Source organism: Pelophylax lessonae, assembly GCF_965119305.1.
Source record: "Pelophylax lessonae genome assembly, chromosome: 10".
NCBI classification, from domain to species: domain Eukaryota; kingdom Metazoa; phylum Chordata; class Amphibia; order Anura; family Ranidae; genus Pelophylax; species Pelophylax lessonae.
Window position 1 is genome coordinate 96414096 of NC_138777.1, and position 24294 is coordinate 96438389.

Here is a 24294-nt window from a genome sequence, read left to right on the forward strand (position 1 = left end):
GGTAGTTTTTATAGGTTTTGGGCTACACTCTCCATATGTTTTAACTTGAAAATTGTATTTGCTGTCCCATACAACGGCTAATACAGTAGTATGTCTCTTCTACATTAAACCCTGCCTGTTCATTTTTTTTTTTTTTTTTTAAGTTCCACTTTAGGCCCCATTCACACTAGTGCGACTTGTCCCGCGATTTTGGACCGCAAAATCGCATGACAAGTCGTTTTCCATTATTTTCAATGAGCCCCATTCATATCAGTGCGTTTTGAAGTCGCACCGACTTCAAAGTAGTTCCTGCACTACTTTGCCACGATTTTAATGCATTTTGAGGCATATAGCCTTGCCCATGCTTTCAAAATCGCGGCAAAAATCGCGCCGCGAAATTGCGGCAAAATTGCGTTGCAATAGTGTGAAAGGGGCCTAAAGTACACTGACTAATTCTTTAGTATGTGTAATAATTTACATGTCAAAATAAAAGGCAGAAAGGACCTCGAAGTCATGGGCAGTGCTCTTATTTCCCAATTCAAAGTTCCTTGTTTTGAGGGATGTTCATCTAATTACTAAACTGGTTTACTCTACCCACATTGTTTAGCAATTGCTTGCATCAAAGAATGTGGAAACATCGATGATGAAAATTAAAGTTCTGTTTGCAATATTGTAGATACCTATAGATTGGCAGGTCTTTTAAAATATATTTAAAGTGGTTCTAAAGGCTTAAGGTTTTTTTACCCTAATGCATTCTGTGCAAAAATAATATAATATGGTTGCATAAGTGTGCACACCCCTAATTAATACTTTGTTAAAGCACCTTTTGATTTTATTACAGCACTTCGTCTTTTTGGGTAGGAGTCTTATCAGCATGGCACATCTTGACTTGCCCACTCTTCTTTGTAAAAACACTCCAAATCTGATTGCAAAGACATCTCTTGTGCCTACCCCTTATCAGATCACCCCACAGATTTTTAATCCGATTCAAGTCTGGGCTCTGGCTGGGCCATTCCAAAATTAAAAAAATCTTCTGGTGAAGCCATTCCTTTGGATGTATGCTTTGGGTCATCATGCTGAAAGATGAAGTTCCTCTTCATGTTCAGCTTTCTAGTAGAAGCCTGAAGGTTTTGTGTCAATATTGACTAGTGTTTGGAACTGTTCATAATTCCCTCTACCTTGACTAAGGCCCCAGTTTAGTGGAAGAAAAACAGCCCCAAAGCATGATGCTGCCACCACCACGCTTCACTGTGGGTATGGTGTTCTTTTGGTGATGTACAGTTACATAGTGAGGTTGAAAAAAGACACCAGTCCATCCAGTTGAAACCTATGATGTGTGTGTTTGCTGTTAACCGTACATTGTATACCCCTGTATGTTGTGGTCTTTAAGGTGCCCATCTAATAGTTTTTTTAAACTATCGATGCTCCCTGCTGATACGACTGTTTGCGGAAGAGAATTCCACATCCTTACTGCTCTTACAGTGAAGAACCCCCTGTGTATTTTAAGGTTAAACCGCCTTTCCTCAAGTTTTATTGTTTCCTCTAGTTTTAGTGTTTTTGCGCCAAACATATATTTTTTTTAGAATCATGGCCAAAAAGTTCAACCTTGGTTTCATCAGACCATAACACATTTTTCCCCATGCTTTTCGGAGACTTTAGATGTGTTTTTGCAAAAATTAGCCAGGCTTGGATGTTTTTCTTAAGAAAAAGCTTCTGTCTTGCCACTCTACCCCATAGCTCAGACATATAAAGAATACAGGAGATTGTTGTCACATGTACCACATAGCCCGTACTTTCCTGATATTCCTGCCGCTCCTTTATGGTTGCTGTAGGCATCTTGGCAGCCTCCCTGATCAGTTTTCTTCTCGTCTTATCAATTTTAGAGGGATGTCCTTTTCTTGGTAATGTCACTGTTGTGCCACATTTTCTCCACTTGTTGACTGTCCTCCCTGTATTCCATGGTATATCGAATGTCTTGGAAATTCTTTTGTACCCTTCTCCTGACACCCTTCACCTTTGAACAATGTGAGATCCCTCTGATGCTTTGTAAGCTCTCTGCGGACAATGGCTTTTGCTGTAGGATGCGACTAAGAAAATGTCAGGGAAGACCTACTAGAACAGCTGAACTTTATTTGGGGTTAATCAAAGGCACGTTAAGATGACCGGTGTGTACTGACTCCTATTTAACATGAGTTTGACTGTGATTGCTTAATTCTGAACACCGCTACATCCCCAGTTATAAGAGGGTGTGCACACTTAAGCAACCACATTATTTTAGTTTGTTTTTTCAATTGAGTTGTACAGTTTATAGGTCACATTAAGACCCCATTCACACTAGCGCGACTTGTGCGGTGGGTTGCTCGCCATTGAATAGTACAGGACCCGTTCTAATAGGAGCTACGCAAGTCGCTCCGACTTAGAAAAAGGGTCCTGTACTACTTTGGGGCGACCTGGAGGAGACTTGCATTGACTTCAATGATATGAAGTCCGTGCAAGTCGCACTGAGGTCGCCCCACCAGGTAGTGTCGCCCCTGTCTGAACGGGGTCTAAAGGTGGAAAAAGCTCTGAAATTATTTTGTCTCCGTTTTTTACATCACAGAAACCTGACATTTTAACAGGGGTGCATAGACTTTATATCCACTGTATATAGCATCGTCAATTTACGCAGTGCCACAGGTGAATCTCCTAAAATTTGAATATCACAAAGTAAATTTCAGTAATTCAATTCAAAAACTTGTATATTTTAGGTAGATGCCTTACAGTGATATTTCAAGCATTTTTCTTTTAATTTTGATTATGGCTTACAGCTAGTTAAAACCCAAAATTCCATATCTCAAAATTAGAATCTTACAGCCCAATAAAATATTTGTAATACAGAAATGTTGGCTTACTGAAAAGTATGTCCATGTACAGTAGGGCTGCACGATATTGGGAAAAAAAAATCACATTGCGGTACTTTTTCCCCAATGATATATATTGCGATATTTATACCCGCCTCTTCCTGGTGTACATGGTACAGTCTCCTCCCCTCCGTATTTGGTACCTTCTTGGCAGCCTCGGCCCACGTGCGCTCCCTCCGCCTCTTCTGTTTCTCTCATGATCGGGCTGTGAAGTCGGTTCTCCCGGAGGGAGGGGGAATCTCTCTGGCTGGGGGCAGACGGAAACACGGGAAGTGGGGGTGACGCTGGGAGTTGTAGTCCTCTCCACCAGGCAGCTCCTTCGCACCGGAAGCATACTCCCAGTCCCCACAATACACTTCTGCCCCACAGCACAGCGAACCAATCACGTCGTGAGTAGCGACACAGCGAACCAATCAGGTGTGCAGGCACGCCTGATTGATTCCCTGTGCTGCTGCTCCCAGCGCGCTGCTCACCGCTCAGTCAGGAGAGCTGCAGGACGGACTTAACATGTGGGACAGATGTCGGGCTGTATTCTACCTTTACTGAGTCCCCAATATTGCATGATCCGGCGATGTGACTATCGCCCACGCCCACAGCATGATATTTAATGTTACATCAAATATCATTCAGCCCTAATGTACAGTATAGTATGCACTCAACATACTTGGCCAGGGCTCCTTTTGCATGAATTACTGCATCAATGCATGTGGCATGGAGATCAGCCTGTGGCACTGTTGAGGTGGCTTTCAGCTCATCTGCATTGTTGGGTCTGGTGTCTCTCATCTTCCTTTTTGAGAATACCTCACAGATTCTCTATGGGGTTTAGGTCAGGTGAGTTTGCTGGCCAATCAAGCACAGTGATACCATGATCCTTTAACCAGGTATTCTGTACTTGCTGAAAATGTTAGCATGAACATTGAAAACACCTTCACCACATCTTACGACTGATAAGCTGCAATATAAACATTTTTGTACTTGGATTTTAAGTCTACATTAAAGGCTCATTTACAACATTGTTGGTTTGTGTTCCCTATTGTCCTAATGCAAGGATGAAGGAAATAGCCTTGTGTCCCATGGCTTCATTTCACACCAATATGCTGCATTTGTGTTCTGAAAAAGAAAAGCTCATGTATTAAATGCATCACTGTGCACAGTAAGAGCATTGAATTAAACCAAAAGAAAATTGGGCTCATAACAAGCACCTGAAATGCATGTTAACAGTGCGTTGCAGCATAGACTAAACGCATGGCAGCACCTTCACATGCGTGCTATGGTGTGAATAAGCTGTTATTGTTGGGGCTAATCTGGAATTTAGAGCCTTTGAGTGTTTACAATAGAATTCACAATGTCCACCAGACTGCCATTGCTGTAAAAACATCCCTCTTTGTAGTTCCCATACTGAATAGAACTGCCAAACCTTGCAGTCCCTTGTTTAGTCCGTGTTCTGAAGAATGTATGCCAACCTTGCATTCCCCAAACATAGCAAGGACCTTGAGACTAAAGGCTCTGTGGTCAAATCATTTCATGATTGTTTACATATGAGGAAGATAGGACTTTACTATGTAATGCTTTAAGCAACACTGTGTGGAAACTCTTGGCTTCCTGCTATAATTGAAAAGGCTTTTCCTCATTTCGCTGCAATGCGTTCTGCATAGTCACTGTGACTGAGGCGAACGTTTTATTTGCTTATTCATTCTTGTATCTCTAGGTCCACACCTAATTCCTTCAGGTTATCCAGGGAAAATCTCAGCTCTGGAAAGGATTAGAATGAAATCTCATATTCTACAAAATGATGACATTGCAATGCATGTGGTCTAACTCTGAAAAACATGGGAAGCAACTAGTATGGATATAGGATATATCTAAATGATAACTAATATGTTCTACATCTTAAATATTATTTTCTAACTGTTGCTGGTCTCTGATAGACCCTATGACCAAGCCAACCTATTTGGCTCTGCATTGCAGTACATACACCCTGCTCTCAGGACAAACCGGTGCATTTGTTGCTGCCTGTCAACGCGACATGCCATGTTAAGATACGTTTACTTTTTTTTTTTTTTTTTTTTTTGTACACAAATGCGCATAATTTGCAGAATTTTTTTTTTCCCTGCAGGAGCCTGGAAAGAATTGCACTTGTGATCAGTGGATAAGGGGTGCAAAGTCAGGCTTCTGCAGACACTCTGCAGCTTTCAGCTCGTACCTCCAAATACAGGTTGTCCGTTTTTCAGGGCTTGTAAATTAACTATAAATGTGCTCATCAGTGCCCCCGCAGTTCATTCAGAACTACAAGCCATCTATCACAGTGGATGGCGGTACTTGTAGTTCATTCACCGAAAACTGTGAATGAACGATGCGATTTTGTGGGCGAAGCCGCTCACGGCTGCGCTGCTTTTGAGTTGACAGGTGTGGGGAGAAGAACCCACTGCCTGCTTTCACACTGAGGGGGATCAGGGCGAGAGGGGGCAGGAGCTGAAACGTATTAAATGTTCCACCATAAATACAGGTGGAACATGTAACCTGTTCCAAAAAGTGAACTTGTCCTTTCAATTTGCCGCGACCTCAAAAACATCATGACCACAGCATGTGAATAGTCCCCTCCAGCTGTATTGTAGGCTTTAGTGGGTGTTCAGGGGCAGTAAAAGTGCAGCTCAACTACTTTACTGACCACCCATATGAAAGACACCTTAGTCTTGTTAGCTGTGATAGGATAGTTTGCCCAATGATTGGTACAGGCTGGCAAAATGTAAAGCCGAACTTCAGCAAAAATGAAAAGACAGCCCATTAAATGATCAATAAGCAACGTTTACTGAAATATCTGGAGCAGCTCACAGCAGTACTTCTATTCTGCGGCAAGATGTCATCCATCTTCCTAGTTGAACGACTGCCAGGATCAATCACTCCATTTATCGAACACCAGGCTTTCATGGACTTTCCCTCAGCCTGTGACTAGACCGCACAGTAGAAACCACACAGCCTCTGGCACTCTGCTTTCAAAAGGATCGTACGATAATCTGATAGTATAGAGCTTTTGAGAGGCAATCAGGACAGGTCGTGCGAAAAACGCACAATCTGGTATCGTACGAGAATTTCCATGCTTGTCCTATTGGAAAATTATTCTTGTATGATACCAGATTGTACTATTTTCGTTTAATCAGTACAAATTTTGTCCAAAAATACAATACAAATGCAGTACGTTACACCACTGCCACATTTTTATTCCATCGTAGGAGAATGTTTGTAACTTTAGTGACCTCTTATTTTAATATGGAGACTAGCACGCAAAAAGACGATCTCATTGTGTGTACCAGGCTATAGTCTTTGCGGTGCCTTGGGAGTGAATGGACTATAGAGAGGGGATAATGTGATCAGGCAAGCTGGAAGGTAATTCATTAAAACAATTCTAATATGCATATTAGGTGTCATTTTTATACTGGATGTCTGCAGAGAGCATGAGAATTTATTGCATGATTTTATCTTTTAGCCATTGAAGAATACAAGCCACAGGATGCCACTACAAACCCATCTCTGATCCTGGCAGCAGCCCAGATGCCAGCATACAAACATCTGGTAGAAGATGCAATCCAGTATGGGAAGAAGCTTGGCGGGTAAATGTAGATGTAATGCTGAAGACCAGAATTTGTCATGTAAAGCAGTGTCCCTTTTGGTTAATGTATTCTTTAATCTTGCAGTCACCTGTCTAAATGTATTCAGCCCTTCCCCTTTAAATATATAATTTATTTGTGTAGTAGTTAGAATTACTAGTGTATTCCAATAGCACACTGTGTATTCGTATTACTAGGTTGTAGGCAATGGTGTCAATAATATTTACACAACATTCTCAAAGCTGATTTTAATCAGTTTGTTTCTTTCCTTTCCCTGCTGGTATCTGCCCCCCAACATGCTAATGCCATTTTTTTTATTTTTGTAGGTAAAAAAAACGTTTTTTATGAAATACTTTATGCAGGGAGGTAATGGCTTGTGGGAGGCCCCGGCGGGTGGCTGTATGTGGCTTCCTGACAACTTCACAGCATCTTGCATCAGAACTCCCTAAGCCATGATGCAAGCATTGAATTGGCTCTTGGGAGGGGGTTATGCAAATATTAAAATCTCTTGATAGGTAGCAGTCAGACTGGAGGAGTGGGTGATCCCAGCCGTGCTGAATTTGCATGCAAACTGCTCTAGGGTTTTTCCAAAATGAGCTCAGTGCAGTTTCACATAGTCCCCTCCTTATACATCATAACCCTCTTTCTGGGAGTGACTACTCTGTTCTGGCCCAACCCCTCCACCCCTTCCTACATGCTGTAACATTTTATGTAGCTAATGGGGGATTTGTGAAGAATACAGAATCTGCTGGGACTGCTGAAATCACATCAAAGATGGCAGCACTCAGCACAATCTCAGGCCTTTTTGGCTGTATACACAGAGGAGGTTTCCACAGGTATATATGCCTCAAGTATGTTCAATGCACCTGAGCATTGTTGTACAAATGAATGTTCTGGCAGCTGGTAATTAAGATGATTATTGAGATAATTAAAGTGGTTAAGGGCTGAAGTTAAGCCTTATCCCGAGCCAGCGACGTGCACGTGAAGCTCCCCCCCAATTGGCTGGGAAACAGCAGCGGGGGGTGGGGCTGAGTCGTGCTCAGTCTTAGACAGGCGACTCGGGAGCGAGCATGTACAAGTGCTCCCATAGCAATCAGCTTGCTATAGGGGGGACACTGAGCGGGGGGGGGGGCATGAAAGCCGGTGGGGGACCCAAGAAGAGTATCGGGGCTGCAGGTAAGTATAACATGCTTTTTTTTTTTTGTGAACCTTTACAGGCTCTTTAAAGCGATTGTAAAATCTTGTTTTTTTCCCCTATCAAAATAACATGTTATACTTGCCACCTCTATTACAGTGGATTTGCACAGAGCAGCCCAGATCCTCCTGTTCTCGGGTCCCCCTTCTGTGATCCTAGCCCCTCCCTCCTGTTTAGTGTCCCCCACAGCAAGCAGCTTGCTATGGGGGCACTTGAGCCGAATGACAGCTTCCTGTGTCCAATCAGACGCAAAGCCCTAGCCCCACCACCTCTCTCCTGATTGGCTAGCTGTCTTTGACAATAGTGCTGCTGCTGTGTCTCAGCCAATCTGGAGGGAGAATCATGGGCAGCTGAGACACTCCTGGCCATCGCTGGAAAGTGAAGGACTTCAGGTAGGTGTTGAGGGGGGCCAAGAGGGGCTGCTGCACACGGAAGGCTATTTATCTTAATGCATTAAGATATAAAAAAAACCTTCTGACTTTACAACCCGTTTAAGTCTGTCCTGGAATTCAAAACGGTGTTCTGCAGGATCAGGAATGTGGGGAAATTCTACAATGGGGACACCTGTTTGGTAACAGCTGTCAATGTGATATTTCTTCATTCTTTGAGAGTTTCCTAGATCTTTGGGACAGGATGTGGAGGGAAACTACCTCATCTGGGACAAAGCAATACAAACCTGGCAGAGGTTGTAACCCTTCTATTTAAAAGTAGTAAAATATTGTATAGCACTCCTCTTTAATTTCCTACTCATGGCAAAATCCATCAGTTTTGTTATATCCTTTTGTGCTAAAATTACAAGCGTATGCATTAAAAACAATAGGGTTGATTTTCTCCATTTTCATTGTGACAATTCACTGATTGCTGCTGTTGATGGAAGATCTATTTGAATATTCAAGGAGATTCCCTGTTGCCATGTAGGCGGTGGCAGAAGTGCAGCTGTGCGAAGTTGTATTAGGAAAAGTGTGCATTTTGGAGATGTACCCTCTTGTAATCCACATGGTATTGAAGGTTACTCCCATGGAGTGCACATGAGTTCCATTTGAGAATTTGGTTGCTCAGTTGCTGTTCTGTAACCAAACCTAGATCTCTGGCATATGGTTTCTGTCTGGAAAGATGGTTATACTTGTAAGTACTAAATACTTTAATGGTAAACGTCGGCAAACTATACCCATGCCATTCTGATATAGGGATTATCCATAACCGTTAGCTATTTATTCCACACTAGATTCAAAAGGTCCATTTTAGAATCAAGCCTTTAGATGGGCTGAGCAGGAATGGGTTTTGTGTAACTTTAACCTCTAGAGGGCACCCTAACAAATGATATCCGACTGCTCAAAGCAGAGCTCTCGCCAAAAATTACAAGGTAAAGAACATTTAAAAAGATAAAATGGGAAGCAGCTTTTCGAATTTTCATTTTCACTAACTTACAGGCAAAAAAAAATTTTGAAACTTTAAAAATGTGCAATCTTTGTTGCGGGTTCTTGGCTTTGACAGGCAATCCAAGCGAGTTCTCCCCCTCCACCTCCCAGAAGACTGCTGGACCATTCACAATGCACTGTGTGGCTTGTGCAGTGGGCAGCAGGCTGTGAGGCTGCAAGCTGTCACAGCTGGGTGCCCACGGTTAAAGTGCCAGGGCCCGGTGGAAAAAATAGCAGTTTTTGTAGCTGCTGACTTCTAATTTTTACAAATATGACTGGAGCTCCTCTTTAATGATGTATTTCAAGTTCAGAGCTGCATTAACTTCACTTAATCTGCTTAGAGTTCTATTTAACAGTTTTCCTTTTTAGGTCTGAACAGGAACAGATCAACAATGTCATGGACAAGCTTTTTGTGTCATTTGGAATAGAAATCCTGAAGGTGGTTCCTGGTCGGGTTTCTACAGAGGTAGATGCCAGGTAAGGTTTTAACTCATCCAGAAGGTTGCCACTTCTGTATAATGCACTGGATATATAACATGCATTCTGTATTGCTGTGAAAAAAATCTATAAATACCTTCTGCTTTTTTTTTTTTTGGTACTTGGAAACACAATAGTTTTATACCCCTACTTGATCTTTTATAAAACTTGATCTGAAACTTTTTTTTTTTTTTTTTTTTTTTTTTTGTGGTCTTCTTGGACTTATTTGTATTATCTTTCAGGCTAGAAGACCATCTCTTGCCTGAGCTCAGCTCCAAGACTTTAAAACTGTTCAGTAAAAGTTGCTGTCAGGATTACATTAAAGTAAATAAAGGCAAAACTTAGTGCAAGGGATTGTCATTGACATGACACTAGAGTGAAAATCTTCCAATGGAGTCAGTAGATCTGATGAAACACTGATTCCCTCAGTTTGGAGGGATTTCTTCTCGCTACTTGTTTTGGCTAATGGACAGGATGTGAAGGGAAATCTCCCCAAAGGGACACAAAAAGCAAGAAAGACAGGTTACAAAACCTCCCTTAAAGGTTTTGCCTTTTAGTGACGGTTTAAAGAAAATCTGTTTGACAATTTTAACACCTTCAGTAGCCCATAGTGTCAGTCCTGATCCCAGGCAGGACATACAGTAGGCTGGCTGCCTTGGGGGGGATTAGTCATTTCTTCTCTGGCAGGAGGAGCATACAAGTAAACAAACACCTATAAGAAGTGAAGCTGTAATATTATATTAAGGGTTTAAAGTGACCCTTTCACCAGTCACTTTTACCGAATAGCACACCTGAGAATACTTGGATATACATACTTTCTAGCAGCTGGTTAATTACAAAGTTGCCTCTTCAATTCCCAGCTGTTGCATGTATTTTACATTTTTGTGTGTAGAATATTTACTCGCTCTATAGCCACTGTGATTCCTCCTGCCAGCTCTTCTGCAGCTATAGGATGCATCATCCAGTTGAAGGAACCACAATGGCTGGCAAGGGGAGCATGTATTTGACCCATGTGACCATGAAATACATGCAGTGCCTGAGGAGCTGAGGTTTTTCAATGCACAGTTCTGGAGGAACAGCATGCTTGCTTCTTTTACATTTGGGCTACTCGAGAAATTACCAGGGTCACTTTAAGATTGGATGTTCTGGTTCTTACAAATATCCATTCCAGACTGTATAGTTATAGTAGATAACACCGATTTACTTGCAAGAGGTTGGGGCACCTATCAAAATAGAATGTAATTGAGTTCTTGTCCTAGGGTGGCGATATGCACTGCAATAAAACAACATTCTAAGATTGGAGCATCACTTGCAGCAGTTAAGGTGTGACATTAACCGTGTTTAGCATGTCCACAAATGCTTTACTGCATGTACACATTTTCTAACTTTAGCAAAAAATTTGAACTGGCACCGATTTTTGTCGTCACGGGTAGTCTCCGTTGAATTGGGGTTAACAACAAGTCTATTTGGGGTGTGAGATTTTTAAGGACACACTTCTCTTGTCCTTAGTGAGAGGTCTCACCATCTATGGCCATTTATAAAGAGTCCTCTTTATTGCAAATTTAAATACATGACTTCTCATCGAACTATACCAAGCAACCTCTTCATATATCAGCTGCTTAGGTCCATAACGATAACTTGTGCTTATTATTTATTTTGGTATATAACTGAAAAAAAGGTTTATTTTTGAAGGAATACCTTCCCCCTCCCTTGCTAAGGCTGTAGCACCTTCTACCCCCATCCCGTGACTCACTGTTTGAAAGACAGGTGATATTCCCTTGAGGGATGCTGGAGCAAATGACAGGCTACTATAAAACTGGAAACTGTTGTCTTCGTCTTGAAGAAATCAATATATGCTGGCATCTCTGGGTAAACCATCATGCCCTAAAGCCTAAGCTTCAGACAAACCATTAATTACAGTGACACATATATATATATACACTGTTTCCCCTGTAAAAAGATTTGTATTTCTGTCCATTCAGCCCTGATATTTTCTCAGCTCTGAAACTCAGCACAGCCCTGTCTGGCAGGACAGGAGACCTGCATTTTTCTCTGCTGCAGTTGAAGTGGAACTAGACTCTGAAATACACTCACCTCAATCTTTAAGCAATGCATCGATTAGATCCTTCGCTGACAGCTGTCATCTTCCTGGGTTTTCAGTCTCTTGAATGGTTAGTGGGGAATGATGTCCCATGCAATTTCATGGGAGTCAGTCATTCCGGCAGTCACAATGTTTCGGGAATACATGCTTAGCTATGCATGTGCAGATTCAATAGAAAACTACAAGCAGATAGGTGTATAGTATTGCAGCAGAGGCATAGCATATATCTTATGCAATAAAGAGCTGCCTGCTTGCAGCTTTCGTCAAGTTAGATGTAGTTCCTGTTCAAGTAACACCTAATGGTCTTGTTACTCCCCCAGCCTGTGACTAGTCAATGAAAGTAGAAGCAGCGGACTGATGAGCAGCTCTTTTATCCGCATGTCATTTGTTGGCACATGGAACATTGAAACCACCGTTTGCAGACAGAGGGACAATCGGCACAAGTAGCCAATCTGCTGTAAAGGGGATTGTAGGAGGCTTACACAAGTCGGATTCAGATACTTTGCAAAATTTTAAAAAGCATGTATTATCTCCCATATCTGCTTGGAGTTCAGCTTTAAACATTGGCCAGCATGGACTGCTGATCAGTCAATCAAGCTGAAGGCATGGTAATTGCATTCTTAGCCTCTGATGTCGGCTGCCTTAAAAGGGGGATGTGAAAGTGCTTGAATAACATGATTGTATGGATGAGATGCTGGATGGAGAATTCATGTTCAGCTATATTATGGCAGTGCAGAGGGCTGTGTGGAGATTAACCATGGACATATATTTTGTTTGGACTTCTGTCAAGAGGATCTACCTTTAAGAACCGTTGCATGTGTGGAATTAGTTTCCCAATGACTGGGTCACTGAACTTTGGTAAATATGCAGAATTTGCATTTTGTGATCTACAACACACGAAGCTTTAGGTGATCCTGCGCTTGGTTTGGTACGGATTCTAATTTTTCGTTCAGTTAATTTTAGCCATTCTTACTATTTCAATATAACTGTCTATGTTGTGAACATAATACCACTTTCTCTTTTTTGTTCTGCAGATTGTCTTTTGACAAAGATGGTATGATTGAACGTGCCAGGCGCATCATTGCTCTTTACAAAGAAGCTGGTATTGACAAGGACAGAATCTTGATCAAGTTGTCATCAACCTGGGAGGGAATACAAGCTGGAAAGTAAGATTCTCTCTTCTTGGTAATTTCATCCCTTAGGGTCCTTTCACACGGTCTGTTCAGGTTTTTTATGTCCGTTCAGTCACTTTTTTTTTTTTTTTAAACTGACACGGATGCACTTTTGTAGGGTCCGTTCCGTATGTCTGTTTTTCATCCATCCGTTTGTGGATGAAAAACAGACATAATGTATGTTTATGGGATTGCGGACGTTAGCGGATGACATCCGCTGACATCCAATTTTGCGTCTGTTCCGTTTTTTAAACTGAAGAAAAATAGAGTTCTCTTCCGTCTCAAAAAACTGAACGGAATGGACGCAAAATGGATGTCAGCGGATGGTCATCTGCTAACCTCTGCAATCCCATAGACACAGTATGTCAGTTTTTCATCCGCAAACGGATGGGAGGAAAAATGGACATACGGGGACCGGACCGCCCGTGTGAAAGGACCCTTAGATTGCAAAGCAGGCTACTTAGCTACATATTTGCTCCAGTGGACTTGGGTGCCTGAGCACTCAACAGTTCAGATATTTGCACTTTTATCTTCTATAGGTGGGTTGTAGGCCTGACTTTATTTGCACCCCAGGGTGTTTGTGTGAATATTCTCACCATTTGTACCTAGTTTTATATCTGGTAATTTTTTTCCAATTTTACAAATAAAATCAAGATAACAGAACTATGCCTAGTGGGCGAAATGTGTACAAACAAAGCTTGGTTATGATCCTACCATAGTTGACATTGCGCTTTTCCAGTGGGTACCAAATACAGACCACTATTCTAGATATTTTAAAGAGCATGAACACTCCACCTGCTGCAGGGGCTATTAGGAACACACTTTACAGAACCCAGTTCTTTCATGAAAATGAGTTACCAGGAAACATTACCAAGCAGAGAAATACTGCGCAACCTAAAGTCATCCGATGAAACAAATGAGGATTCTGCCGACTATGATCACAGACTATGTGTCTCCGCGCTGTGTGCGGAGACACAGCTGACAGTTCCCCATGCATCTCTATGGGGGAAATCGGATGTCAACGGACCGTCAGTCCGTTCTCACCCGATCCCATCCGATCCGCTGGACGGATGGAAAATAGGGTTTCCATCCGTCCAGATTTGACGGATCGGGTCGGATGTCAGCGGACATGTCTCCGCTGACATCCGATGCCCCATAGGAATGCATGGGGGGACCGTTCAGATCCGCCAAAAAACGGACAGGCGGATCTGAACGGTCCGCCTGTGTGAAAGGGGCTTTATGCTCTAGGCAAGAAAGTGTCTTAATCATTGTCAACACCTAGTCTTGCTGTCCTCTAGGACTATGGGTTTCCAAAAGTACTAGTAGACACGAAAACAAGAGAAGGGTGTGTCTACTGTGATGGCTAGGCTGAAACGCCTTGCATCATTGGAGTATTCCAGCAGTCCTAGGGGCGACTTGTTTACATTGTGCTCTGACATAGGTATTTACAACATGCGTTTGTGACTATAGTGTCACTTTTTATCCTTTAATGTTTTAATGGGATTGCATTAGGTCGGTGTGCCCTTCTCTTGTGTTCGTTGTCAACCCCTTCCTGTCATGACCTCAAGTCTGACCAGAAAGTAAGGCAGAAGTAATCGAGCAGTGTGTTTAAACCGCTATGAAGAGTTGGGTAAGCCACTGCAGAATTAATGGAAAGCTTTTTTTTTTTGCAAAACAAGTACATTAACCAGTTCTGGACGGGAAGGATTTGCCCCCTTAATGACCAGACCATTTTTTGCGATTCGGCATTGCTTTACACAGTTGCGTGGTCATGTGACACTGTACCCAAACAAAATTAATGTCCCCCCCCAACAAATAGAGATTTCTTTTGGTGGTATTTGATCACCTGTGATTTCTCACTTTCACTAGCTAGTCAGGGGGATCCTCCTGGAGGATTACGAGCGACAGCCGGGCTGGGCCTCGCACTGGATAATCTAGATCCTTATGGTGTCCCAGCCTGCCAACGAGCGTGTGCAGGGTATTGGTACACCCAGGCCTCGCCACGACGGTGCCCCTATGGATGGGGACAAGCCTGCGGAGTGCCTTTCTTCGCCGGGATGTCTCAACTCGAACGCCCTGTGTTGCAGCGTCCTTTCCTGGCAGACTGCACCCCCACTTAGGGTGGGAGGTGTTCCGTATCGGAGCGGAGCCCGCGATCTGTGGTATGGTGAGTGATGCTACCCCTGTGTCCCTGGGACAGTCGCCTGTGGGGGGAGTCATGTGGGCCCATTCCTAGGGGAAGGCAGAAGTTGCGGTCTCTGTAGTGTCCCCCCCCCCTGGCCGCTATGGACGGCCCCTAACTCCCTGCCCCTATGGAGGCACTCTGTTGATGAACACTGCCTGGTGGGGGGTGTGGGGCCTATTACCTTGTCCTGGGGATCTCTCTGAGGGATCCCCACGGTGGCCACCTCTTGGGTTTTCCTGACTTTTGGCGCCATTCGATTCGGCCGCCATTTTGGCTGAGGGCAGCAGCCATTTTCTGGTATTTGGCGCTGGTTCCGGCACCATCTTGGCTGTGGGCAGCCGCCTAGTAAGGGCAGCGGCCATTTTGCGAGTGCTTTTGTTCCCATTGAATCAAATAGACATCCATATTGCTTTGGCTCAGGGCGCTACTTCGGCCTCTAGTGGTTTGAGGTCACTTCATTTTGACTTCTTCCTCCTGCAGCAGCTCGTGAGAGGGTCTGGTAATTTACACTGTGACACTGGGGCTGTTTTTATTCAGTTTTTTCGGGCATTTTACCTTAAAACTATGCTTTCCCTGTTTCTACATCATTAAAAGGGACTCCGGCGGTGCAGATTTGCGATGCGGGCATCGCTGACTTAAAGGGCCAGTGTCCAAAAAATTTTATTTTCATAAAATGGAGTCCCAGGATAGCAAATTCCCCACAGACCTGGTTGTTGCTTCGGGTACTCCTGAAACGGCCATGGCCTCCTTATCTGCTGCTCTTGCGACCTTGGCGTCAAAGGTTGATTTGCTGATGTCTGAACGTACTGTTCAAAAACGGTCGATTCCCTCTGTCTTCTGACTAAGCCTGATTTGGTTGCCACGGACACTGTCACCCCTGCTGGGTCCCAGTCCTCACATTCTGAAGGGGAGGAGGAGTCGACCTCCGCTGCGGCGTGGAACGCGCTCTGGTAGAAGCAATTCACTCCTTGAGGGAGACTTTGCATATTGATGATGAGCCTGCCCAGTCAGGTAAACGGGTTTCCTTCGGGTCCCGCAAAGCCCAGAAGTCGGGTCAGGTTTTTTCCCTGCCCCGAGGAGTTTCAAGATAGCGAACGAACAATGGCGTTGCATCAAGCACATGCTGGTGGTGCCTAAGCAATTTCAATGCTGCTATCACTTTGCGCACCCGGTCAACATTCGTTGGACGGTGTCGCCTACCGTGGACCACAGTTTCCAGGTTGAATAAATCCACAGTGATGCCCGTGGAGGACTCCCCGCTTTCCCGCCACATGTATTTTGCGGGCTCTCTGCTCAAGCCTGTGTTTGCTTCTGTGATGGTTTCACAAACGGTCACTGAATGGTTCAAGGTGCTTAGGAGTCGGTCCCTCCAACTGTCCTTGACCTGGTGGATCAAATGGCCCAGTCCATAGTATACCAATGTGACGCGGCCCTGGACGAGGCTCCTTTGGCTGCAAGGTTATCTGAGGTTGGGGGTCGCACTCCGCCGCATTGTTTGGCTTCCAAAAAGACTGATGTCCCTTATATGGGAGATCGGCTTTTTGTTGATACTTTGGATGAGTTGATCAAGGGTGTTATGGGGGGTAAGAGTACCCTTTTACCCCACACCTCTAAGGAAAAATCACCCCGCGCTAGGCGGGGTCCTTCCTTCACGGTTCATCGTGGGTCCTTTCTTGTCTTGGGGACACAGAAAAAAGGTAAATCCTTGAAGGCTTCCGGCGGTCACAAGAAGCCCAAGACCGGTGGGGGGGCCCGTACTCCTCCGCCTGAAGGGACGCCCTCACCCGTTTCAGGGGTGGGGGGGACATCTGCGTTGCTTTCGGGAGCCTTGGCTGTCCCAAATCCGGGACAGGTGGGTTCACAAACTGATTCGCTCATGGTACAATATTGAGTTTCGTTCTTGCGCTGCAGACAGGTTCTTTCCATCAAATCTCTGTCTGTCTCCCAATCGTTTGCGGGATCTTACGGGGGCTGTGCAAGATCTTCTTGTCTAAGGAGTCATTGTACCTGTCCCTCGGCGGGACAGGTTTCAAGGGTTCTATTCCAACCTGTTCACGGTGCCCAGAAAAGAGGGCAAAGTGCGTCCGATTCTGGACCTCAAGTCTCTGAACCGCTTTGTGCGGGTGCAGAAGTTCCGGATGGAATCCATCCAGTCGGTGGTGGCGTCTTTAGGTCAGGGAGATTTTCTGGCCTCCATCGACTTAAAGAATGCGTATCTGCGCATCCCTATCTACGAAGGTCATCAGCGGTATCTCCGCTTCGCAGTGGCAGAGGAACATTTCCAATTTGTGGCATTACCCTTTGGTCTAGCTTCGGCTCCCAGGGTATTCACCAAGGTTTTGGCCCTAGTGCTAGCTCTGCTGCGGAAGAGGGGGATTGCGGTCCTCTGTTATCTAGACGATCTCCTGTTGAGAGCAAGCTCGTGTGCCACTGTCGAGCGATCTGACAAGTCACGGTTCAGACGCTCCAGGAGTTTGGGTGGACCATCAACTTTCAGAAGTCGGCACTGACCCCGTCAGTCCGTCTGTTACCTGGGGATGGTCCTGGACCCCACTCAAGGTTTTTCTCCCGGAGGAGAAACTTCTAACCTTGCAAGGCGAGATCGGGTCTCTCGGGGACAACTATCTTTCTTCTCTATGGACCTGACCTGCATGCGGTCCATGGGTCTGATGGTTTTTGCCTTCAAAGCGATCCTGTTTGCTCAGTTTCACACGAACTCTGCAAGCAGAAATTCTTGCCAGGTGGAACAAGGATCCTCAGTCTTTGGACAGAAGGATATGTTTGAGTCATCTCACGAGGACTGACTTTTCGTGGTGGCTCATATCACCCGCTCTGTCCCAGGGCAAGTCCTTCCTGCCTCTGTGGACGGTGATCACCACAGATGCCAGCCTGTCAGGCTGGGGCAGTGTCCTGGACACTGTGTGCCCAAGGGACTTGATCGGCAGCAGAATCCTCCTTGCTGATCAATGTCTTGGAGCTCCGGGTAATCAAGCTATGCTTGTTCCATTGGTCGAATCAGCTGCACGGTCGCCCGGTTCGTGTTCAAACGGACAACGCCACGGCGGTGGCTTACATCAATGACCAAGGGGGCACCAAGAGTGCCCGAGCGGCCAGGGAAGTGGCAGAGATCCTGTCTTGGGCTGAGGCGCATGTTCCAGCGCTTTCGGCTGTTCACATTCCGGGAGTGGGTAACTGGCAGGCGGGCGGACTATCTCATCAGCCCTTGGATCAGGGGGAATGGTGCCTTCATCCAGAGGGGTTTCATCTCCTGTGTGCCTGGTGGGAAACCCCGGACGTGGATCTGTTGGCGTCCCGGCTCAACAAAAAGGTGGGAAGGTTTGTGTCAAGAGCCCGCGATCCTCTGGTGGATGCCACGGACGCTCCAGACTGGCCTAGTCTGTCTTGGTACACGGACCTCGTGCAGATGGTCATCGAGCCTCCCTGGCGGCTTCTGCTGAGACGATCTACTGTCTCAAGGGCTGATCTTCTATCCTGCTTTACAGTCTGACTTTAACTGTGTGGCTGTTGAAAGCCAAGTGTTGAGGGACAAGGGTCTCTCGGCTGCTGTCATTCCTACCTTGCTGAAGGCTCGGAAGACTACCTCCAGGAATACCATTGTACCTGGAAGGCTTATATTACTTGGTGTGAGTCGCAACGGTTTCATCCACGCTCCTTTTTGGTGGCGAGAGTTTTGGCCTTCCTGCAGGAAGGTGTGGACCAGTGTTTGGCGCTGGGCATGATCAAAGGTCAGTTGTCGGCCTTAGCCATTTTCTTCCAGCATCCCTTGGCGACTAATTCCTTGATTCACACCTTTGTTCAAGGGGTGTATCATCTGTCTCCACCGCGGAGGGCTCATTTACCTCCGTGGGACCTGAATTTGGTCTTGTCCGTTTTACAACAGCCCCCCTTTTGAGAACATCAGACATAGCTCTGCCTGTGTTGTCCCAGAAGGTGGCCTTTCTGGTGGCCATCACTTCTGCTCACAGAGTGTCGGAACTGGCGGCTCTGTCTTGCCGCTCACCTTATCTGGTGATTAATCGAGATAAAGTGGTCTTGCGACCTAATCTGTCTTTTCTCCCCAAGGTGGTCTAGGACTTCCACCTTAAAGAGGATGTTGTGTTGCCTTCTCTTTGCACAAAGCCCAAGCATCCAAAAGAATTTACCTTACGTTCTTTGGATGTGGTCCGGGCGATTAGGGTTTACCTATCGGCCACAGTCCTTCCGTAAGTCTGATTCACCGTTTGTCCTTCCCGAGGGCCTCGGAAGGGTACGACTGCGTTTGCTACAACCATTTCCAAATGGATCAGACATACTATTGCTCAGGCCTATTCTCTAAAGGGCCAGGTGCCACCTTTCCCTGTGAGGGCACACTCTACTAGAGCAGTTAGTGCCTCTTGGGCTTTTTGCCATCAGGCTTCTGTGGCTCAGGTATGCAAAGCGGCGACTTGGTTGTCTGTGCACACTTTCACAAAATTCTACAGAATTGATGTAATGGCATCCTCGGATGCTTCCTTTGGCTGCAAAGTTTTGAGCTTGTTTGAGATGTGGTGGTCTGTCTCTTCTTGGGGTAATTTTTGTTCTGGGGTTGGCTCCTGTTGAGCTTCTGTTGCCCTGTTGGCTCAGTTTTCTCTGGCCTTGTCGACACGTTGCCTTTTTTCTTTGGTTGTGTTTTTTTCCACACCTGCACTGCTTTGGGACATCCCAATGGTGAAGGCGTGCGACTGTCGGAGGACGTAAGAGAAAATTTAGTTTTTGTAAGAACTTACCTTAAAACTCCTTTTCTGAGTCCTCTGACAGTCGCAGCCCCCGCCCCTCTATTTTTGGGGTTGACTGTCTTCCTATACTGCTTGCTACGAAACTGGAGAACGGTACTTAAATGGTTCAGGGTAATGTCTGAGGGACAGCCCCCTAGAGGTGTGTCTTGGTGTAAAGTTTTTTGCGAAATCCTTTCACTGCCTAGCTTACTCCTGCAGAGGGCGCCATTAACCAATGGTGAAGGCATACTGAACGGGCTGCGACTGTCAGAGGACTCGGAAAAGAGTTTTACAGTAAGTTCTTACAAAAACTCTATTTTTTCACATTCTGCTATATAACATTCCCAAAAAAATTTCTAAATTTTTCATCCTTTTAAGCCAATTTATATTCTGCTACATATTTTTGGTAAAAAGAATCGCAATAAGCGTATTTTGATTAGTTTGCGCAAAAGTTATCGCGTCTACGAACTAGGGGGAAGATTTTGTAATTTTTATCTACTAGTAATGGCGGCGATCTGCGATTTTTAGCAGGACTGCGACATTGCGGCCAGCAGCTTGGACCCCTAACTGACATTTTTTACACTTTTGGGGGGACCAGTGACATTACTACAGTAATTATTGCTTAAAAATATGCACCGTTATTGTAATGACATTGGCAGGGAAGGGGTTAACCTACTGGATGATCAAAGGGTTAAATGTGAGCCTAGAGGAGTGTTTACTAACTGTGTGGGGGGTGGGATTTGTGGAATGATTAGAGACCTGTGATTCTATATAGAGAACACCTGTCGGCTGTGTTTACAATAGCTGACCTCCCCTTTCAGCGGGGAGCAATTGTGGGTGCCCGGCAGCAATCGTGGCCGCTGGCCTCATGCATCGACATCCCCGCTGCCTAGTGGGGGCAGGAGCTCGCCCCTCAGCACCACGCGTGTGACCGACATACCCCTGCATCAGTTCACGCAGGAGAGGCTGCCGGCTGCAGTAAATGTGCGGCGGGCGGTCTTAATGTGGTTAATGCTATATTGGTACATAGGGGAGCTTGAATTTAGAGAAAAAAATGTGAACAAAGGTGAACTTGGCCTTTTAACTAAAGAAACCTTATCAAGTCCTATGGAAAGGACAAGGCCGGTGCTGAGATTGGGTAAAAAGAAGCCATAAATGAAATAAGTCCCCAGTGTCTAATCCTGGCTGCATAAGTCCCCAGTGTCTAATCCTGGCTGCATAAGTCCCCAGTGTCTAATCCTGGCTGCATAAGTCCCCAGTGTCTAATCCTGGCTGCATAAGTCCCCAGTGTCTAATCCTGGCTGCATAAGTCCCCAGTGTCTAATCCTGGCTGCATAGGTGGAGTCAGTGTTCATGCTTAAAAATGAGGCATCTGAAGCAGTATAGCACAATGTTGTATCATGAAAATGTCCAAGAAAAGCACATCTATGAAAAACAAATTACAAACAGTAAGAACCTGCTCCTTGCAGGAGCCACTACCAGGGCGGCTATGCGACCTAGTAGGTGGTGCCGCCAAACGACTCCTATAAAAGCTCCATAAGTAGAATAAGGAAGGAGTGCGCTGTTAACGATGTAAGAAATTACTCAGCGATCATGAAATCAGGCTGAAGCAGGGAACTGCAGGTTCTGGTCATTCAGATCAAGCCAGGTGCAAGCAGCTAGTGGGGTGTCCAAGTAATGGGTAGTTTCTTTTGCTACCACTCAGAGCTGGACAAGATATAAGGTGACATACAGCTGACACGGGCGGGTGTCTTTTTCACATCAGAATATTTAGCACGTTGGTGCTGCTACTCCACTGAGAAGTCGGAGGGGGAAAAGATGCCCTGGAACCATCTACGACGGGGGTGGTGACAAGCCTGTGGAATCAGATCACGATCTTTGTAATTAAGCAATTTCAATAGGAAGAGAGCACTGCCAGCTGAAGGCGGCCTAGCTGCCACTCTGTGGACTCTCTCCACAGCAAACCTGGCCGAAAAGCAGTTAACGCCAAACACCTCCAACTATCTTTCAGTAAAGTCCACAGGAAACCTCCCTTCTGCCCATTCTGGTAGGCCTACAATGCGAGCATTGTTCCTACAGAGCCTACTCTCTAGGTCCTCCAGCAGAGTCATGGGCCAAGAGCATTTTGTTGTCTTCAATGGAATGTACTAAAAGGTTAACTATCTTCAATACAGTTGATTCTTCCCGCTGCAGCAATGCTCTCTAAAATTTCTCGTATTTTGTCTAAGGGTAATGTCCTCCCTAAAACTGTCAAATCCCTGATTGATTGACCAAGGATTCCTTACAGGAAGTAATTGCTGACATGTCGCCAGATAGTGTAGGCTCAGCCTGACAGCGGTCTGTCATGCCTGCCTGTGTTACTCTCTGCACTTTCGGGACCATGAGGCTGCGTTATCCTCCAAGCAAGAGAGCTGGCATGTGGGGGATCCCTCTGATGTGGAAGGTGCAACCTTATAAGAGGGAACTTCTGGTGCCCTGGTGAAGCGCTCCAGGTGGACCGCGGTATCCCTCAACTTCTCCTTCAGACTGCTGTGGAAGTGCCCTGGCGCCATCTTTAGAGCGATTGTGCAAAAAAGAGGGCGAAGGACTAGTCACCAGCATTTCCTGTGGTCTTGCAGCAGCTGATCTTTCCCCATTACTGACTTGCCATGCCTTGTTCCTCATTGTCTGTGTGGAGGTAGCTATCTTGGTAGAGGCAGGGTTTTGCTTTCTCATGTCAAAGCCTCCAGGAAGCTCAACAGTGAGCAAGCATAGTGGTGACACCACCTAATCGGACTCAAAAACCCCTGAGACTAGCAGTGCCGGAGATTCCCACACTGCTCGGCAACACAGGTGCATTAGGATGTTTTTAAAATGCAAAGAAGTGTTAATGTCCCCCCTCACTGAAACCACATACCTATATTCTTACCTTCAGCCCTTCTATAGAGATCTTCAATGTGTGGCCCTGTCCTGCACAACGCAGCCTTTGCAGAAAAAGTCCCTGGTTGCATCATGCACCTTTTTGAGCATGCACTTTGCTCATTCTATTCAGTAAAATGCTGAGGCTGCGCTAATCTAAATGGCTGGGTCATAGAAATGAATAAAGTGTGCAGAGGGCAGGATGCAAAGCCTGTGCAGTGCTGGGCCACAGTGAAGATGTGAGATGCTGACTAAGTAGGTATGTGGACCACACTGAGGTGGGTGAATAGAAACTTTGATTACCAGTCTTTAATGATAAACTAGCAAAAAGTCTTTCCATTACAAAGGTTTGAAATTCAGCTAACAATACTAGTCTTATCAGGTAGTATGTGCAGAAGGCATTTGGAGGGTCTGACCGTGGGCAGTATGTACAGGAGATGGATGCAGAGTGTATTTTAGAGGACCCGTATTGTATCACTGTAGAAAGCAGAATTTTCCAACACCCTCTGTCATGTCTGCTGTGAAGGGAATTGGAGGCTTCTGTTCTCCCCATTTTCCTCTGTGCGCATTGTTGCCTGCCTTGCTACTTAAACTACTGAAAATGTAGCACCACACAATTCTACACTATGCGCTTTATAACTGATAATTCCAAACTGTGGCTATGTTTTAGGCCAATTTTTTTTTTTTTTTTTTTTATTCAGCTCTTAAGAGTTGTATTAATGTAGATCCATACAAGGCAAGTAGTTTAGTTTAATGTTAAAATTGCTTCTATTGTAACTAGAGCTACAAATTAACATTTTGATTTTTTTTTTTTTTTTGTAAATTATTCCTATAGAGTGCTTGAAGAGAAATATGGAATACACTGCAACATGACGCTGCTGTTCTCTTTTGCTCAGGCTGTGGCCTGTGCCGAGGCTGGTGTTACACTGATATCTCCATTTGTGGGCAGAATATTGGACTGGCATGTAGCTAACTCCGGCAAGAAGAGTTTTGAACCAAATGAAGATCCAGGTACATTTCATCATAACCTTAAAATGAGTACAATTTATGACCTAATCCTACACTCCCCAGCCTCTAAAATGCTCCTGTTTTTATTTCAATGTGCATTAAAATAGTTCATCTTTACTGACGTTTGCAACAAACTTCCCTGCATTAGTGTCCTCAGTACATAACATGCAGCGTGCTCCTTTTTTTGTAAAAACATTTTCAGCTTCTCATTTTGTTGCCATCCCCTTTCTGTCCTGCAGATAACCAGACAGAGGGGAGCACAGTGAAACGAGCCAATTAAAAAGCATTTTTACAAAAAAATACTATTGCATGTTAGTGTACAAATGAAATGGTAGCGCATGGGGAAGTTTGTATGAAAAGTAGGTGGACTAACCCTTACTATTTACTATTTTAAGTGGTGTTAAAGGTTTCATTAATGCATTCTCTGTAATAAAGTAAAAAAACTTTCCCTATCTACTCCCCCCCCCCCCCCCCCCCTCCCCCTCAGGGCATGTTTGGTGGTTTGAAAGTCAGACTAGGGACTGACTGGAGAATGATCACTTTGATGCAGTTGGCTAGCTTTAATCATGTACACAACTACATGTGTACCAAGAAAACCTGTT

General features: G+C 45.0%; 1 protein-coding gene across 1 annotated transcript in view; it reads left to right on the top strand.

The window, feature by feature from the left end:
• The window catches only part of TALDO1 (transaldolase 1), a 41048-nt gene that overhangs the window by 11289 nt on the left and 5465 nt on the right, over window positions 1-24294 (top strand). The window contains exons 2-5 of the mRNA XM_082271168.1: window positions 6364-6487; window positions 9467-9574; window positions 12710-12841; window positions 23520-23695. Coding sequence (XP_082127294.1) covers window positions 6364-6487; window positions 9467-9574; window positions 12710-12841; window positions 23520-23695 — 540 coding nt within the window. The remainder of the gene's footprint in view (window positions 1-6363; window positions 6488-9466; window positions 9575-12709; window positions 12842-23519; window positions 23696-24294) is intronic.